Source organism: Vigna radiata, chromosome 1 (genome assembly GCF_000741045.1).
Source record: "Vigna radiata var. radiata cultivar VC1973A chromosome 1, Vradiata_ver6, whole genome shotgun sequence".
Taxonomy (NCBI): domain Eukaryota; kingdom Viridiplantae; phylum Streptophyta; class Magnoliopsida; order Fabales; family Fabaceae; genus Vigna; species Vigna radiata.
Genome location: NC_028351.1, coordinates 20,623,066 through 20,636,047, shown reverse-complemented (window position 1 = coordinate 20,636,047; position 12,982 = coordinate 20,623,066). Strand labels below are relative to the sequence as shown.

Below are 12,982 nucleotides of genomic sequence, written 5' to 3'. Positions count from 1 at the left end.
AGCATTATATTTTAAAAACTATTTATGCGAAAGTGCTGTGTGAACAACAGAAAAAGGATGCTTCAACAAGAAGAAATAAAAGCTGAGAGGGAAATTATAAATATAAAAAACATTTTTTGTTAAAGTGTCATTTTTTAAATAAAGAAATAATAAAAAGGTGATCTACTAAATGCATAAATGAAATTGAGATGATATTCTCCACCTACTTGTATATGCGTGAAACATACTACTCATATTGATATTTAAAGGCATATGATCGAACCTTTTTCTATATGCTTTTTTTGCAAATTTTTAGATGGAGACAGAAAATGATATATGGTGATGGGCAAACACAACATCTAAGTTAAAATATTTATAGACTTTGAACTCTATATATGTTACACACACCATCCTCTTGCGTAGTACTCACAAAAAGTGTAGTAAGATGAGCAACCGATTATTGTATGCGAACCTTGTGCTAGCTTTCTATCTCTCGTGTTACTATGCTCTTGCTCAGACTGAAAATTTCAATTTGCCACTCAAAGCTGTGAATCTTGGAAATTGGCTTGTTATTGAGGGGTGGATGAAACCTTCTCTCTTTGATGGAATACCCAATAAAGATCTTTTGGTATGTTGGTGTTTATCAGAATTTTGATCTTTTGGCAATGCCCTCTTTTTTCTTTTATCGTTTCTATCATAGAAAATTGTGTCAAGTGCAGGATGGAACTCAAGTGCAGTTAATGTCCACCAAGTTACAGAAATATCTCTGTGCAGAAAATGGTGGAGGAAGTATTGTTGTTGCCAACCGCACCAGAGCTAATGGCTGGGAAACCTTCAGGGTTGGTTCCTCTATTCATACATACATATAGAAATACACTTTCCAGAGTTTTATGCATTTCATTACTGACCTTTTTTCTTTTGTAACCATCGACAACGCAGTTGTGGAGAGTCAATGAAACGGCCTTCAATTTTAGAGTTTCCAGTAAGCAATTTGTGAGANTGACAAATCAAGAAGAAGGAAACAGTTTAGTGGCTGATTCTGATTCACCGAGTGACAGGGAAACGTTTGAGATTGTGAGGAATGATGATGAACCAAACAGGGTTCGTATCAGAGCACCGAACGGTCTGTTTTTACAGGTACTTTGGTCTTATTGGTGTTACTGTTTAGCTAACTCTTAAATATAGATTTTGTGGCTTATTGGTGTTACTGTTTCTATGCTCTTGATATTGTTTATCAGGCCATATCAGAGACTGTGGTACTTGCAGATTACCAAGGATCCAGTTGGGATGATAATGACCCTTCGGTTTTCAAGATGAATGTTTTGACAGGAAGCATTCTAAGAGGGGAATACCAAATTACAAATGGTTATGGTCCAGACAAAGCTCCCAAAATCATGCAGGTAAACATCAGCTTTAAAGAGAATTTTAGATCAAAATTTAATTTATCAAATGATAAAGCTATGCGGGGCATGCACATGCAGGATCACTGGAAGACGTATATCACCGAAGATGATTTCAAGTTCATGTCAGAAAATGGCTTAAATGGTGTCAGAATTCCCGTGGGGTGGTGGATAGCTCAAGACCCAACACCACCAAAGCCATTTGTTGGGGGATCCTTGGAAATGTTAGACAATGCCTTCACATGGGCAGAGTAAGACCATTTAAGGGATAGTGCCCTGTCAATTTCGTTACCATGTAAAATTGGAAAAACCACTTTGTCTCATTAAATGTCACTCTTCAATGTGATTGCAGAAAGTATGGAATTAAGGTAATTGTGGACCTGCATGCTGCTCCAGGCTCACAGAACGGAAAACCTCACAGTGCCTCAAGAGATGGATATCTAGAATGGGGTGATTCATACATATCTGAAACTGTGGCAGCAATAGACTTCCTAGCCGAAAGGTATTACTTTTAATCTTTAGTTAACGACCCTTTTGATAATTTTCTAAAATACATCACCATCCTGAGCCTTATATTTATAAATACATCATACAATGTAATATAAACTATTTGTGTGGATTGGGTTTCAGATATGCAAACAGATCAGGTCTGGTAGCAATTGAGCTAATGAATGAGCCTCAAGGTGTAAATTTGGAAAGCCTTAAAAGGTATTATCAAGCAGGTTATGACACGGTTCGAAAACACACGTCGAGTGCCTATGTGATAATGTCTAACCCTCTGGATAGAGAATCAAAAGTGCTTTTGTCCTTTGCTGGAGCTTTCAGTAAAGTGGCCATTGACGTGCACTACTACAATCTCTTTTCGGATAGGTTCTCCAATATGAATGTGCAGCAGAACATCGACTATATCAGAAAACAAAGAGCTTCGGATCTTAGTTCTCTCACCACATCTGATGGACCCCTCATTTTTGTAGGCAAGAAATGCTTTATCATATTCTTGATTTCTTTTAAAACCTTGTGTCCTAAGAAAACTATATAGCATATGATAACATGTTGGTGGAATCTGCAGGAGAGTGGAGTGGTGATTGGAAAGTTCAGGGAGCATCAAAGGAAAGTCAGCAAAAATTTATGCAAACCCAGTTGGATGTATACTCTGCTGCCAAATTTGGAAGTGCTTATTGGGCATACAAGTGTGACTCTAACTCCTGGAGCATCAAGTGGATGATAGAAAACGATTATGTTAAGTTTAGTTAGTGTGCCCTTTGCTCAAAAAAGAGTATTGGGTATCCAAATGAAACTGTAATTTACGGAAATAAAGAAAACATAACAATATAGGAATTTCGTCAAATACTTAGTCACTTCAAAAACTCACACTCCCTAGTACTTAATTGTATGCATAATGTTACTCCCTTCATATCTTGAATTGATACTTGTTTCAATGAGTATTGTAGTAGCAATGAAAACTTTATTATGGTCTTATGAAAATAAATTTCCATAAAAGCATTGTCGAGGATATAATACAAACCCTGAACTTGACTTGCTTGGGTGTGACATCTTCCCACTCAAGCTTTTAAGGAATAACCTTTAGATGAAAAGATCATTCGATAAAACATTACTTTAATCGTATGGAAGCCATGAAAAAAATATATATATAATTCAAGATAATGATATGAATTAGAAGAAATCTTGTATTCATACAATAAATATAAATAAATCTTGAACACTCTCTACTTCCTTTTACTTTAATTAACTTTAATTAACTACTACTAATGTGTCACACATTTCACAAGCTAAGAAGTACTATTTTTGGATAAATAAAATAATCATCACTTGAGATATTACATAATTAAATATGAAAATTCAGACATTATATTCAACCAAGAGTTATGAAAATATGTAAACAAATGCTTATTATTTTAAAAGTTGTATTTCGATCATTTATACAAAGTTTATTTACAATTTATTTTGTTAGAATCATACAATAGAATGCTCGTATGTGGATAAAAAAACAAGAGATGATGAATTAATTTACTTAATAAAAGTTGTCCTTTTTACAAATTTCCGCTATGATAAATTGATTTTATAACTAAAATTAATTTTTTATAAATAATAATAATAAGATAAAGAGTGTAGGAAAAAAGATAATTACATAAGTAGTTTTATATTGGTTCAAATAAAAAAGTTCTATGTTCAAATTATTAATATTTCTAATAAAAGATTAACTAAGAATTGAGTTAAGGTTAGAAAGTATCTCATGAAAACACAAAAAAATGAACAACACATCATTTGACACACAAAAGATGAACAATATATCCTTTGATACACAAAGGATGAACAATTTTCTTAGCAACAACAATAACACTCAATCACTTAAACACACTCAGTGAAAGTTTTCACTTTATCCATACTAGGTTTTTCAAAACTCATTTTCACAAATAGTGAGAGTTTCTTTAACACACAACTCTTAAACCTCCGAGTGAAAACTAATTTTGAAGTTAGGTTTAAATAAAATATATATAGACTATTATTTTGAAAATTAGGTCAGAAAATTAAAGAGTTTATTCGCAATTGCTATTGATGATCAATTATCATAAGTGGTAGTAGATTATTCCAGAAACTATTTCAAAAATTATTTTTTCATTGTGATAATTGATTATCTCAAATGATAATTCACATAGGTTCCTTTGAAAAACTTGATTTTAATTGGATAATCGATTATCAATAATGATAATCAATTAACACAAAGGCTTTTATAAAAAAATAATTTTTTCTCCAATGCTCTATTACTTAGGTTTTGTCAAATTACAAGATTTCAACACATAAATTTTAAGTCTTTAATGTACATATTGAATCCAAGCATTTTTTGAATCTTGAACAAATATTCATGAGTCATCATCATCAAAACTCTTTATTGAAATTTCCTTCTTTTATCAACATATTGATGTAAAATTTTTTCAATGGCTCTTCTTGAGAAAATTTTATTTTGATATCAAAACCGATGATTCATCCTATAATGATTTAGATGAATATGATATGAAATAGGTGAAAAACCCTAAAATTTAAAGGTTGATTAGTATTGAAATATTCATATTTAAGAAAAAAATATATTCTAAAAGAAATTCACATTTAAAAATGAAATTGTTAAAAATTCAAAATAAATTAAAAGTTTCCCATTAAATAAAAATATCAAATATCAAGAAAAACCTAGAAATTCATTATGTTAATCCTACCTCCCCAATATAACATTACATAATCAAATCCCTAACAAATGTTGAACTTGTTAAAACAGATGCAGATATGTGGAAAGTAACATATGTCCTTTATGCCACCTAATTATTCCATTAATATCATATCTATTATTTACTTGTAATTAGAGTTTAGACTAGTAATTAATCATTCATTTCAAACCTAATAGAACTATTATAATTAGACTAGTGGTAGGGTGTCACTTGCTAATTATACTGACAGGTTTAAAAACACACGAAACCTATAATTAGATTTGAAGATATAGATATTTAGAATATAGTACAACTTGTAATATTATGATCTATCTAATAATAAACAACATGAACAAATTTTCAGAGATAAGTGAATTATGTATGTCAAAATCATAATCTTTAGTCTTTCTAATGGTAACACTTTTAGACGATAACGTATTTAAAAAAGTCTCACTTTTTTCTCTAAGAGTACATATCAAGTGAGCTTGGGCCCACCTTATTCAAGTGTGGCCCATTCAATGTTTTTATTCACTAAAATGTTGAGGTAATTTGCATCAATAATGAACCAATACTGCATGCATCTTTCAACAATAATTATTCATTTATTTGTCAATTTTGAGTGCACTTTATTTTTGGGGCCACAACAAGATAAATATTTCATTAGCACATATATGACTTTCAACCATCCCCAATGCTCTTTTACTAGAATCTAGACAGATTCTGTGGAATTATTGTGGATTCACAATAAATTTTTTGGTCCAATAGAAAAAAAAACAGCATGTGATGAAGAAGACACGTGCAGAAATTATGGATGAGTCACGTGACAATATAAATTCACATAAAAATTAATAAATATGATCAATAAAATATTAAAAGTAAATTCCACCATATTTTACTTGTTAGGAGGAAATAATGGCTAGTTGAACAAAATGTTCCTTCACACATAATAACAACACTGAAAACTTTAAAGTACACTCATCCCATTAAAGGAACAGAGAAAAAAGTTTTTTAAAAGGTGATGATCAATGAGTGCTTTGATGAAAATAGAAAAAACAAATAAGGAAAAATGACAATACAAAATATGAAAAATAAAATAATTTATATATATATATATATATATATATATATATATATATATATATATATATGAGAATATTTAAACTGTTGTTGCATCTCTTCTGAAAATAATTTCATATAGTGAAAATTATTAGAGTATATTAATAATGCAAACAAAAAATACACCATGATTTAGTTTAAAATTATTATATATGAGAAAAGAATTGATTTGATGAAGTGGAAAAAAAATTGATGTTGTGGGTTTATGTGAGAGACATTGTTAGTGATTAAAATGTGGAGAATGTCAGTGTTGATGGGCATGTGACTGAAGGGATGTTCATGTGATGAGTATGGATTGGGCCAAATGGTCCAATTGCAGACACTGGATCATACAATAATGGATCCGTTCAATTCTCTTCACACGTTTATGATGTTGAAACTACCCATTACGCCATCATGATGCCATTCTGTCTCATGTCTCCATCCATTATTGCTTATCTCTTTCATCTTCATTTTATTCTATTTTTTTACAAGAATAAAAAGGGAATAAAACTAATATTCACTTCAAGATTTAGAACATTTAAATTTGATCATTTTTTTTTAATTATGGGTTTTGCAAACATTACACTCAATTATTATATCTTGCAAATTTAGCAGAGTAATACTAAATATTATTATATGAAGCAACTAAGTCTATTTCCTGAATAAATACAATGTAACACTGCACTGATAGAACCTCTGTCTTAATAATGGGGAACATAGATTCATATTATTCTACACTATGAAGTTAGTTTCCTTCTAAACAACAATCAATAATGTTAACCATTATTCGTTTTATATTTCATTATTCATTCAGTTCCTTTGAAACAGTAATACAAATACAAGAATCATGTAACCGATTCACCGCTTTCAATATCAGGTCCAGATGCAGATGGACCAAGTATCTCTCTGGTTTAAATGTTTGTATTCCAAATATACTCAATAATTGCCAGTACCTTTTATGAAGAACTGTAAGTGATTCTTAGAATATGTTTGTTCATGTGATGTGTGGTCCTAACCAGTCCTAGAAGTTAGCACTGAGTTATCAGTTCCAAGAGATAATAGAAAAAGGTAAAAGAAAAGTGAATTAAGCACAAGACACTTGAATAACTTGTATTATTTTACATGGGTAGATAGCCTGCTCTCAAATAAGTCGCAGGAACACAGACACAGAGATCGTACGATCTTTAAATTCACATTTTGCAATAGATATCAGAAAAAGAGGGTATGGGATATAAGTTCAATTTTAGGCACATTTAACCAAACTATCCCCAAACCCTAACTCTCTCATTCCTACTTCACTTGTACTCCAGGATCATGTTGTTCTCGGGAGCTAATCCAACACAAGCCCTCATGATATTTTCCAGCATAGCTCTCTGCTTCGATAATGCATTCACCACTGGAGTACCAGGTGGAACCTGTGTTGTTCCCACCACAAATAATTAGTTTTGCAACCTTCCAAAATTTCATATTATGTGTACATAGAGAATTTAAACTTACAAGAGGGGCCTTGGTCAAGTAACTGAGGATGGTGGCAACCGGGTGGAATGAGTGAAACTTGCCCTGTTAAAGCCATAGTTCATTTAGTCTTAGAAAGCTGAAAATTACACAAGTTGGAAATTGGAAGATTCATTGGAAGATTCAGAGACATAATATGCATACCTCATTTTCAGCTTTAAACTGGATTCGAGTGCTAAGCTCAGCAAGAAGAACCAGGTCCAAGATAATAGGAGCAGCTAATAGTGAATCCTCACAGGTGTTGTGTAACACTATTGTGTTCTTTCCACCCATGAATATCTCTGAAGTGTACTCATCCATCGCCCTCTTGCTATCCGCAACGTAAGGCACATACTGCAAATTCAATAACCAATAAACAAAAGAATCAGATAAACAACCAATTAGAGTGAGCATTAAAATGTGAAACAAAAAGTTACCTTAATAACAACAACATGGTCAGGATGTTCGCCAGGTTCATAGAGGATGGCGTTGCTGTTGACCATGTCGTCAACAACATTGCTCTTGGAAATTTCCTTAGAGCGGAAGGTTTGAGGGGCTGAAAGATTCATACCATCATTGTTTCCCAGATGGTTGTAACTCACTATTGATGTTGGCTGTAGTCATCACCAAGACAATAAAAAACATTAATTTGCTTCTACTTTATTAGCAAGCATAAATAAATATAGTATAACACAATACATTATTTTGATTCCAGTTAAGCATGAAAACAAACAATTTAATAAATGATAGTCTGTCCTTAACCAGTGAAAGCACGTGATCCAACATTAGTAAGAAAAAGAACAAAAGATATACCTTGATGCCTGCCCCCACAAGGAAATCCACCAACACAGATTTCATTTTGGTCTGACCACTCTTAAAGTCATCTCCTCCAATCAAACTGTTCCTCCTGATGGCCAGATCAATCAACCCTGATGACAACACCGCCAAAGTTCATCAATTTTACTTTTGCCTAAATAAAACACTTAATGACCCACATAATAGTAACACTAATAATTAATAATTAACAAGGAACCTGGGACAAAGGTGTTTTGAGGGCTTCCATTTATGAAGGGAACATTTTCCATGACACAAGCAATGGCATACAAGGTGGAAGGGGAAATCTCAGCCTCGTTCCTGTCCAAGGAAGCCAAGAGGTTTTCCTCGGTGTCGTTTAATCCCACAACTACGTTGCTGTACCTCTCTGTGTTGGCTGTCCAGAGCACAACCACCTTGTCAACCTTGCTCTTTTCCTTAAACTCCCTGAGTTTTCATGACAAATAGTGGATGAAACAAATTCTGTGAGTTTCAAACAGAGTATACAAGATGCTAACTAGTGTGTCCCTGCGTGTATACATACAGATGTAGTTGTTTAGTTAGATTGAGAGTGTTGGACTTACTTAATGTCTTTGATGATTTGTTGAACTTGTTCTTTCTTTGTGCCCTTGATGACGTTGTTGGCACGGTCTCCTTGGTTGGCAGCAATGAAATCGGGGTCAAAGATTCCAGGGAGTGGAGTCATGGATTCCATGTAAGGCCTCAACTGTTTCTGCAGGTCGATGTCAAACACCTTGGCCCTGGCCATGGCATCAGCCAGGTTCAAGTTGCTGATATCCCATCCCCCGAACACAATATCATCAGGGTTTACCTGCACAAATTAACGCTCATGATCATGCATGGTTGGACAAAAAGGTATAATTGATTTAAGAATTTTTATGTTTCGACATGTTAGTATCATGAGTTCATGTCCACCTTGTGTGGTCACATGTTTATAGTTTATACTGTGTTGTACAGTGTATTTATTTAATCTATACAATTTAAAATAATTATATATTCCCTTTAGTATTGTTTAAGAAAAATATGAGTTAATATAAATGGAATAATTTTGAATACTTTGTGGGCCTTCTTCACTTTTTCCTTGATAAAGAAGCATTTCTCAGAGAATTGAACTCACGGGACAAAGGAAAATAAATAAAATAAGTGGGGCAGGATAAAAAAGAGAATATTCAGATAATTTCCTATAAAATTTTAATAATATTTTAACAACAAGACTTTAGTGTAATATCATTAATTGTTTTTTGTTTTTATGTCGATAAATTATGTCAATTTCAATGGTTACTTTAAAAAAAAAAAAGAAAAATACGTTTTAATAGTATTTTTTTTTCTACATCATCGTTAAATCATAAACTCGTATCTATTTTTAAAACAAAAAAAAAAAAAATCTTTTGTGCACTTTAATTATGCAAAACGTTGAGTCATGGAACATGCATGTTTATTAACCTATCTGTTTTTAATACGTTAGAACATACACACCACCAGTTATCCCTAACATGAAGTTAATCTTTATGTAAATATTTTAATATGACCAGTTTAGGTATTTCCATTAAAAAAATTGTATTATTAAGTGCTTAAAATATTTTTTATATTTATTTATTATATTGTTTTTATTTACTGATTCATTTGTCATCTCTAATTAATTTTCAATTTAACTGGTTTCTTGCAATTTCAATTTTATTCAACTTACAGAAAATGACAAAAATAAGTTGTAAAGAAAAACGTAATATGAGTGAGTGGAAATAAACAAAAGAATACCATTGGAAGCAGACTCTTGAAAGGAGCATATATTTCCTCTCCTTGGAAAGACCCTACTCTGATAGCTGATGCCTGGGTCAGTGACCCAAAGTAATTGGCCTGTTGAATCTTGTCTTTTGTTGCCCATGAAATACCCCTGAGAATCATAACATGCTCATTAGCCACAAATAATAATAACAACTCTCAAAATTAATGGTTAAGAAAATCAAACTAACTCTCTGTTAGCAATAACACCACCGGTGAGCGTTGAGCCATTGTTTCCACCCCAACCAACAAGCATTACCCTAATATATATCAAACAAATCACATCAACAAAACAAATAATATAAATCATTCAAAATCACAGCAAAAACAGAAAAGGGAAAACGCAGAAAACAAACCCTAATTTAGGCACATCAGTGTTTGTTTTAAATTCATATTTCACAGTTTTGGGCTTCACAACCCACTGATAACTGCCATTCTTGTTCTCGTGAACAAGCTCAGTGGTTTCGTAATTGTACACAGACTCAATCTCACTCTCTGTGTACTTCACGTTGGGACTCTCCACCTTAAAACTCTGGATGAACATTTTTCTTACTTTCAAAGCTAGAAAGAAAAACTCTCTCAGAAAAAGAAGAGGAAGAAGATGATGGATGGTTGTGTGCAGTTTCACGTAGCGCAAAACCTCAATATATAGACAAACCGAAATTGTATGCTTCTTCACATGTCACAAAATGAGTGGTTCTGAGATCCACACTCACACAATAATTGTCAAAAAATTATATGCATTATTTTACAACTTTATATTATTATTTTCAACAATTTCATTTAGTTATAATACAGTTACCGTATGTCACGGTCAATATTTGTACCTTTTCCTCTTATATAATATTAAATTATTCAATTTTATAATAATTATCTAAAAACGATATCTAACGGAAAGATGAGTTAACTAATAATTTCTTTTGTTATTCTTAACATTGTACTCAATGTTAAGGAGTTATTATTTTTTCTAACTTTTATATTTGTATAAAATATTACAACAATTGATTTTTTTTAATTTTTTAATTAGATTCTTCTTCTTTTTTTTGTGTACGAATGACTAGATTTTTTTGTTTTTAGTGAATTCTCGTATATTTTATGGAAAGTAAATTAAATAACATATTTTTAATGTTTTCGAATTTTGAACTAGACTTTTCATTTTGCTAATATTATTTGGATAATGATATTTTGACAATATTTTAATATCATTTACGTTTCATTCTATAATTGGTCTGCGTTTATGATTATTATTGATTGTAGATTAATTTTACATCAATAATAGAATGACACGTAAATAATATTAAAATATTATTAAAAAAATATTGTTAGAGTATCATTATCCTATTGTTTCTTTGTGGCATTAACAAAAAGTAACAAGTGATGATAAATTGAAAACTTACTATTAATATTTATTCGCTGTAATTTCTAACAAATATTTTTGTTTATTTCTTTTTAATTTCTGATCTTTGAACAAATTTTAATGAAGTTATTTAATAGTATAAATAAATAAACTATTTTTTTACGTGGTTCCATTATTTAAAACTCTAGTATAGAAAAAAAAAACTAAAACATAAAGTATTCTTTATTTTTAAGAACGTTTCTATATTGATGCCATATAAAATTAACGAGCCTTCCACATAGTTCAATTAAATGTATTTTGAACAAAATTGTCTCAGTAATACGAGTTATGTTTAATTAACGAGCCTTCCACATAGTTCAATTAACGAGCCTTCCACATAGTTCTAAAAAAGCATATTATTATTATTATTATTATTATTATTATTATTATTTTTGTGTCATTGTGTCCTAAAATTTATTTGGCTATAAATATCTTCTTAACTTTAAATAATCTTCTCATGATACTCTAATCATTATAATTACTATTTTTTTAATGAGTATCATATTTTTTTTAAAAGATTTTAATTTTTCATTAAATATTTTAGAATGTTTGGATAAATGAGTGCCAATTTTTTATATTGAGTTTAATTTTCACAAAGAAACAGTATACATATTTTCATAAATAATAAAAATATCTTAAATAAAATTTTAAAAGTAACTATTAAAAAACTCTTTAATCAATCATGACACGAAAATTAGAATATCAATAAATTATTTCATCTTTTCGTTTTAACTCAAAAACTTAATATTTTAAAAACCCTAATTACCAACACTACAATTTATTTTGCTATTTAAGTAGAATTCACTAGCAATATAAATATATTTTTCACAAAAATCATTTGATCGGAAATCGTCATTTGAAATAAGCAATATATATATAGTTTTATTGAAGAGAAAGAAAGTTTATCTTCTTTCTATTAGCACCCTCGCATTACGCTATCCTTTTTTCTGCTTTTGGGAGCCCATCTGTATTTTTTATTTTATTTCTAACACCTCCCTTAATTACCATGCTTACTTAAAATAATACAATTTCAAAACTAAGTAATATCTAAACTACTCTAAATTAATCCTCATATATCAAATAAAAGTCCTATATATTCAACTAAATTTGATTGTCACTTTTAAATAAATTCATACGCATATTTTATTTCAGGTTTTCATATAATAACAATTGTATTTTTTGCTATCATTTAGTTAATGTGTCTGTCTGTTAATTTAATAAAAAGATTATATATTTATATATCTAACTATATATATATATATATATATATATATATATATTAATTAAGGATAATAATTGGGTTGACTCATCCCATTTTAAGTCTTATGTTATATTTGATTTGTTCCATATAATTAACTACGAGTCTATGGATCAACTTGCACAAATTTAAAAAAATGGATAAAATAATTAATAAAGTAATTAATAATCTTTTAATTTTACATTTGAGTATCTCATAATAATAATTAATACAAATTTAACAATTAAATAAAAAAAAACTAAAGATAAATTATTTACATTACTACAAGTAAATAAAAAATATATTAAATTAAAGAAGATTAAAATAGAGGCTTTTCTTATGGCTATTAAGGTAGAATATAAAATAAGATTTAAATGTGTACTGACATATGAAGTAATAAACAAAGATATATAATTGTATATTTAAAATGTAGATAGTTTTAGATAACAATAAAGTATTAAAAGTAATTATGAAATAAATAATTCATTACTTCATCTTTCATTACTTTAAATTACTTCAAATGAGCTTATCTCTTTGCATTGTCACA

General features: G+C 30.2%; 2 protein-coding genes across 2 annotated transcripts; one reads left to right on the top strand and one right to left on the bottom strand.

The window, feature by feature from the left end:
• Nucleotides 1–292: 292 nt before the first annotated feature.
• LOC106769026 (glucan 1,3-beta-glucosidase A) lies at nucleotides 293–2,824 on the top strand. The gene is made up of 8 exons (XM_014654509.1): nucleotides 293–607; nucleotides 699–818; nucleotides 919–1,116; nucleotides 1,218–1,379; nucleotides 1,461–1,630; nucleotides 1,732–1,881; nucleotides 2,010–2,353; nucleotides 2,449–2,824. Exons 1-8 carry the CDS (start codon nucleotides 425–427, stop codon nucleotides 2,631–2,633), a joined length of 1,512 nt encoding a protein of 503 aa, XP_014509995.1. The 5' UTR covers nucleotides 293–424; the 3' UTR covers nucleotides 2,634–2,824.
• A 3,942-nt stretch (nucleotides 2,825–6,766) lies between these two features.
• Nucleotides 6,767–10,436, bottom strand: LOC106771819 (inositol-3-phosphate synthase). The gene is made up of 10 exons (XM_014657812.2): nucleotides 10,159–10,436; nucleotides 9,994–10,062; nucleotides 9,779–9,914; nucleotides 8,587–8,834; nucleotides 8,223–8,449; nucleotides 8,003–8,118; nucleotides 7,627–7,803; nucleotides 7,355–7,543; nucleotides 7,193–7,255; nucleotides 6,767–7,110 (listed from the first exon to the last, which is right to left on the bottom strand). Exons 1-10 carry the CDS (start codon nucleotides 10,344–10,346, stop codon nucleotides 6,991–6,993), a joined length of 1,533 nt encoding a protein of 510 aa, XP_014513298.1. The 5' UTR covers nucleotides 10,347–10,436; the 3' UTR covers nucleotides 6,767–6,990.
• Between the last annotated feature and the right edge of the window lie 2,546 nt (nucleotides 10,437–12,982).

Excerpts from the sequence above, each read along its gene's own strand:
- LOC106771819 (XM_014657812.2), bottom strand. The coding sequence starts at position 10,346 with ATGTTCATCCAGAGTTTTAAGGTGGAGAGTCCCAACGTGAAGTACACA. Across the intron at positions 8,835-9,778 it reads TCAAGAGTCTGCTTCCAATG|GTAAACCCTGATGATATTGT; the intron begins GTATTCTTTTGT and ends TAATTTGTGCAG. Across the intron at positions 8,450-8,586 it reads CAAATCATCAAAGACATTAA|GGAGTTTAAGGAAAAGAGCA; the intron begins GTAAGTCCAACA and ends ATGAAAACTCAG.